This window comes from Alligator sinensis, unplaced genomic scaffold, assembly GCF_000455745.1.
Source record: "Alligator sinensis unplaced genomic scaffold, ASM45574v1 scaffold781_1, whole genome shotgun sequence".
In the NCBI taxonomy this organism is placed as follows: domain Eukaryota; kingdom Metazoa; phylum Chordata; order Crocodylia; family Alligatoridae; genus Alligator; species Alligator sinensis.
In genome coordinates this window covers 1,746,203-1,752,377 of record NW_005841845.1, presented here as the reverse complement: position 1 = coordinate 1,752,377, position 6,175 = coordinate 1,746,203, and the positions used below count along the sequence as shown (strand labels likewise).

General features: G+C 44.3%; 1 protein-coding gene across 1 annotated transcript in view; it reads left to right on the top strand.

The window, feature by feature from the left end:
- Positions 1-4,802, top strand: part of LOC102370111 (cytochrome P450 4B1-like) — a 28,181-nt gene extending 23,379 nt beyond the window's left edge. Inside the window, exons 11-12 of the mRNA XM_014521137.2 lie at positions 136-218; positions 1,472-4,802. Of these exons, the coding sequence (XP_014376623.1) occupies positions 136-218; positions 1,472-1,640 (252 nt within the window). The 3' untranslated portion in view covers positions 1,641-4,802. The remainder of the gene's footprint in view (positions 1-135; positions 219-1,471) is intronic.
- The last annotated feature ends 1,373 nt before the right edge of the window (positions 4,803-6,175 follow it).

Sequence of the window (6,175 nt, the reverse complement as noted above, 5' to 3'; positions counted from 1 at the left end):
GGGAAAGAGCATCTACTTGACCTCAACTCTCATTTACTGATGTCCAAAGAGACTGATTTTCGGACCTTAGTGTCTAGGCAAAGTTGCAAATGAAATCATGTTGTTGTAACTGAGCATCTTTACAATTTTTTGCAGGTCTTTGACCCTTCGAGGTTTTCACCAGAGAACTCATCTGGTCGCCATCCCTATGCTTTCCTGCCTTTTGCAGCTGGGCCCAGGTGAAGTATCTCCAAATCCATTGATCGTGTTATCTCATTCGAGTTTCTTCCCCACATCCCAATGCATACTGCCGACACCTTTGGTGAAAGCCTGGCCATTTTCAAGTCAATGGGAGTTTGTAATTGGTTTCAAGTGGGAGGGAGGAGTCATGACTTTTTCTTTCTGATCATCCCTCGTAGAAACACCTCTTCGATGCAGCCTCTTTTATAAAGGGTTCTAATTCCAGCTCATCTGTCTTTTCAAGCATGCAAACTTTGAAAACTCTTGAATCCACACCCAAACTTCACACCTCAAGCACAAATCTAAATCCAGAGCATGTCAGAATGGTTGTCTCTGCACACCGTCAATAAGGCCCTTTACATATGCACTAAACTCATCTCCAAGACCCCGGCCCTTGCCTCTCTCTACTTTCGAGCCTATTTTAAATACTGACTTTTTCTGGTAGATGGATGGGATCTTACTGACTTATTTCATTAAAAATGCTTTTGTTTCTTCTCTGTCTCAGCCTGCCTACTTGGCTCTCTGTCCTGGCATGGTAAACTCCTCCTGTTGAACTAGCTTCTCTTGGAAAATGCCCAGTCCATTGTGGGCTCTGTTCCCTAACACCACCAATATATGACTAGCTCATGGGATGGTAAGTTAGGAGACCTGAGATCTTATTCCTGGCTCTGCCACTGATTGGCTGGCAGTGGCCAGCTAAACACATGTTGAGGATATCATCCATCAATGATTATGATTTGCTTAAAAACTCCCTGTAGGGTGCTGGGCAGACAAGAGTTTTTGGGTGAATATGATATATTTTATTAGACCAACTTAAATAGTTGGAAAAAAAATTCTTAGCAAGCTTTAGGGTAGCTGTAGGGTGCCAGGAGGCCTGAGACATGTAAATGCCATCATCCTGATTGGAAATCGATATGTTGTCGCACAGGATTTCACTTTGATCAAAGCAGAAAATGCCAAACCAACTCCACTGGGTAGTTTTCGTGACTCAAGAACAGGTGCCAGGCTAAAGCTCAGCCTAAATAAATTAGCTTCCAAGTTGATAAAAACCAGTCCAGTCTACAGTGGCTGAGAACAGACTCTCAGTGGTATAACTAGAAGCAACAATCAACAGCCTAAGGATATGTTTCTGGGATGCAACGGATGTTTTTTCCACCTCCCTTAATCTTTGTTAGCTCTCACCAGCAATTAGGGTTGCAGTTCTGGAGAGAGTCCTCAGAAGTGAATGTATTTGTCCTTTCTCTCTGTTTAGGAACTGCATCGGGCAGCAGTTTGCCATGAACGAGATGAAAGTGGCTCTCGCCCTGACCCTGCTCCGCTTTGAGCTTTCAGCTGATCCGAGCAAGCCCCCCATCAAACTACCTCTGCTCATCCTGCGGTCCAAGAATGGGATCCACCTGTACCTGAAGAAACTTAGCTGAGACACCAGCAGCCAGGGCAGGGGTGGGATATGTTACGGTGCTAATCCTAATGTTGGTTGATAAAAGGTGCCAAAATTTGAGCTGTGTAGGAACTGGAATTTCTGGGAAGTAGGGATTTATATGATTATAGGATCATAGGAAAGTAGAGGTATATGGGAGCTCAGAAAGCTATCTAGTCCAGCTCCCTGCTCAAGTCAGGATCATCCCTGACTAAACCAGCCCAGCCAAGTATCTGCCCAATGTGCTCTCGAAAATTTCCAAGGATGGAGTTTCCACAATTTCTCTAGGTGACCTGTGCCAACGCTTGACCGCCTTCAGAGTCAGAAAGCTCCTCTTAATCTTCAACCTAAATTTCCACAACTTGCAGCTTGAGGCCATTACTCCTAATCCTCTCCTCTGTGGCCACAGAGAAAAGCCCATCTCCATTGCCTCTCGAATCACCCTTCAGATATTTGAGGACTGTGATCAAATCCCCACTCTGTCTTCCCATCGTCAGCCTAAATAACCCTCTACTTCTTTTAGCCTTTCGTCATAAGTTTTGCTTCCCAGGCCCCTAATTTTTCTTGTTGTTCTGCACTGGACTCCTGCAATTTGAAATTTGTTTTCTGTTCCAATTTATAATGAAGATTTTTAGAAAAAAATGCAATTTTCTGCAAAATTTCATTTCAAAACAGCAGCTCCTTTTCTTTTTTAAAGTCAGAGTTGGAGCAATTTACTTTAAATGTCCCATTCCCTTAAGGCTAGAAAAATTGATCTGAAGAGGTGCTGCAGTAAATGTCTTCCTTCGGGGTGTGAAAGGAGCGCTGTGCACTTCCGTCTGGGTCGTGCCCACATTTCTTGCATGCAATGAATATAATAGAAAGATCTGCCTACTGGTATTACTGGCACTAGAACCATTTTACTGAGCATTGGTAAGCCATCAGTTTGAATATTGGATGCAGTCCTAGACACCAGTGTTCAAAAAAGATTAGCCTAAACTGAAAAAGGTACAAAGAAAGGCCACTAAGATGGTTAAAGGAATCAGTCTGTTTTGTTAAATGAAACAGGCCAAGCTCTATCTTCTTCCCTAAGAAAAGATTTTGATTCCTTTAACCTTTGGCACAAAGAAGGAAGACACCTCCTGCAACACCACTTCTCCTTCCATATTCACCCCATGAGTACACCTGGAAAGGATGATCATAATGAAACAAGCCAAGCACTCTTGACCTTCTTTTCTAAGAAAAGATCTTGATCATGCTTTACTACATGAAAAACAACATGGATACAAGATCAAAAGGCTAGAAACTGAGTACAGATCATTTTAGGTTGGAAATGAGAAAATTATGTGGAGTTATCGGTAAAGTGGAGTTTTGGAATGGTCTTCCAAGCAAACAGGCAGGGCAAAGAAATTAAATCACTTCAAGATGGAAGTGGATGACCTAGGGGAAGGGTTGGTGTGATAGGACAGGGGGTTCAACAATTCATGTGCTGAGTCATAAGTTGGCAGTCCCCAGGCTGGGGCATAAAGGTAGTGTGGAGCATGTCTGGTAACCCCATGCTTCAGGGCTTTTGCTCACTCACACTTGGTCTGTAACAGGAAGAAATTATTGCCCTCCACCCCATGTCATTGCAACTGGTTTTTGAAAGGTGGGGTGAGAGGGTAAAGCACTGGGACGTTGACCTCAGCTAAGGCTGGAAGTTTCTGACTGGGTTGCATTGCAGCTTCTTCCAGGCCTTGGAAAACCCAGTGGTTTCTGGCTCGAGGGTCTTGCCTGCCTGCTCAGGGTCACATTAATTATGCTAAATATGTGGTCAAGAGGGATTTTTTTTACCTGTGTCAGGCTGGTGCATACTAGTTGCCTTTCCCTGTAGCATGGGGCATGGTCTTCTTAGGATCCTCTGTACACATAGTACACAACTTTTTCCCTATTAGTGCAGTGGCAGGGTATTAAGTATAAATATTAAGTAGGCCTCTTTCCCCCAATTTTTTCCTATGACATGTTATGGGAGTGGGGGTTGGGTATCATACTTGAGAGTGGCGTGTGAGAGCTTGAACCTGGGCTATACTAGATGCTCGAGAAGGCTTCTTCCAAATCGATGCTTTTCTATGATGAACAACACCAGGACACAAATACAATCAAATACTGCACCTTTTGCTTGATCTCCATTCTTTAATCCTTCCCTACCTTCCACATCCACTGGGCAATACAAAGAGGCTCCTGTAAGGTTTACCTGTTGTCCTGGTATGCTCCGACTCAATTAACGAGAACCCAAAGACCTGTTCACATCCAAGAGTTATACTGGCGTGACCGTGTTGATTAGGGGTCTGCTATTTTTTAATGACCCAGTTTACTAGTAACACTTCCAGGGTGGACTCAGGTTTATGAGCATAAAGGTGCTCTCTCCTAGTGTAGATTTTGCTCCCTCCACACCGCAAGAGATACTGCGGCACATGCTACCTGCCTGTCAATCGAACTGTGTGCAGACTAGGAGGGGTGATACCACCTTATCAGCCCACTCTGGGCAAAGTAAAGAAACGTCCTAATGGAGACAAGCCCCAAGTCACTGTGGAGCAGAAATGTGTGTGGCAGCACCTGAATTTCTAATTCTCAGCAAACAATATGATCCTTGAGAGAGATCGCTCTTCTTTTCTCATGAAAAAATAAAGCACTGGACCAGGTTACCCAGAGCGGTGGTGGCATCTCCATCCTTGAAGGTTTTTAAGACCCGGGTAGACAAAGCCTTGACTGGGATGATGTAGCTGGGGCTGGTCCTGCTTGGAGCAGGGGTTGGACTAGACGTGACTCCTGAGGTCCCTTTAACCCTCATCATCTGTGATCTTTGAACTAACTTTCAGTGGTTAAAACCTCTCATTGGCTTGCTTTTATCTGAGTTGCCTTGAGATTTCACAGCGATGCACACATTAAACAGTGGCTATTAACGCTTTCTCAATACACGTTTATCAGGACAATGTGGTAGGATGCAGCTGCCACCTCGTGGGCAGAAATGGCATAAGAGGAACAAAACACAGAAACCACAAACAAGCAGTAAAGCTTCCTTCTGGTTCAGCCTTCAGTCTGACCCAGGAGATATATACACACACACACACACACACACACACACACACACACACACACACACACAAATATACACACACTATACACATGCATACACACAGACACATACACACACTATATGTATACACACACACACACAATATATGTTATATATATATATATACACACACACACACATACATACACACACACACACACACACACACTTCTAGGGTTGCACAAATTCACCCAAAATCATGAGATTATCTCTGAAAAAAAAGGCATGCTATTTAAGCCATTTTCCTCTGGGGACTATATTGTCATTTCTGAACATCTCCAGTGGGCACATGAGCGACAAGCATTGCCAGCGCTCACAGCTTTGTCCAAGTAGTTGGATTTTGGCCTCTGCTGCAGAAACACACTGGTTGCACACTGGATGGAACAGTCTGTTTTTAGTTCTAGCTAAAAACCTTAACTCAGGTGTGGTAACATTAACTTAGATGAACATTAACTCAAGTGTGGAAATGATGGACCCTGAAGTGTTGGATGCACCGTCAAGATGCCCAAGAAGGCCAGATGTTGTTTTGTGACTCTGAATAAGAGATGTACACTTAACTATACAGACTACAGGACTATAAAAGAATATCTTTGGTTTACTTTTGCCTCATTTTTTTAAAATATACTATATAATCTAGCAAAGTAATGCTCATTCCAATACAGTTGTATTCATTTTTGCTTTCATCCTAAACTGAATAATATAGCCCTAGGCTCCTAATGTGAAAGTGCTCCTAGGGTGAAAGTGCTAGACTTTAGGAAAGCTGATTTCAATGAACTCAGGCAATTAGTCAAGGACGCACTGCAGAGTAGGAGTTTTGAAGTGATGGGAGCCCAAGAAGGGTGGCTGTGCCTTAAGGAAATGATCCTTCGGGCACAAAGCAAGACGATCCCCGAGTGAGGCAAAAGGGGGAAAGGGGCCAGGAGGCTTCCCTGGCTGACCAGAGAAATCCTGGGCAGCCTAAGGGACAAAAGGGGAGCACATAAAAAGTGGAAACAGGGAGAGATCACCAAAGATGAATATACCTCCTCTGCTCATGCTTGTAGGGAGGCAGTTAGACGGGCCAAAGCTACCATGGAGCTGAGGATGGCAACCCAAGTAAAAGACAACAAGAAATTGTTTTTTAGATATATTGGGAGTAAAAGGAAGGCCCAGGGAGGAATAGGACCCCTGCTAAATGGGCAGAAACAATTGGTGACAGACAGAGGGGACAAGGCTGAACTCCTCAATGAGTTCTTTGCCTCAGTGTTCCTAAGCGAGGGGCACGACAAGTCTCTCACTGGGGTTGTAGAGAGGCAGCAGCAAGGCGCCAGAGTACCATGCGTAGACCCTGAGATGGTGCAGAGTCTCTTCGAAGAACTGGATGCCTTTAAGTCGGCAGGCCCGGATGAGCTCCATCCAAGGGTGCTGAAGGCACTGGCCAACATCATTGCAGAGCCACTGGC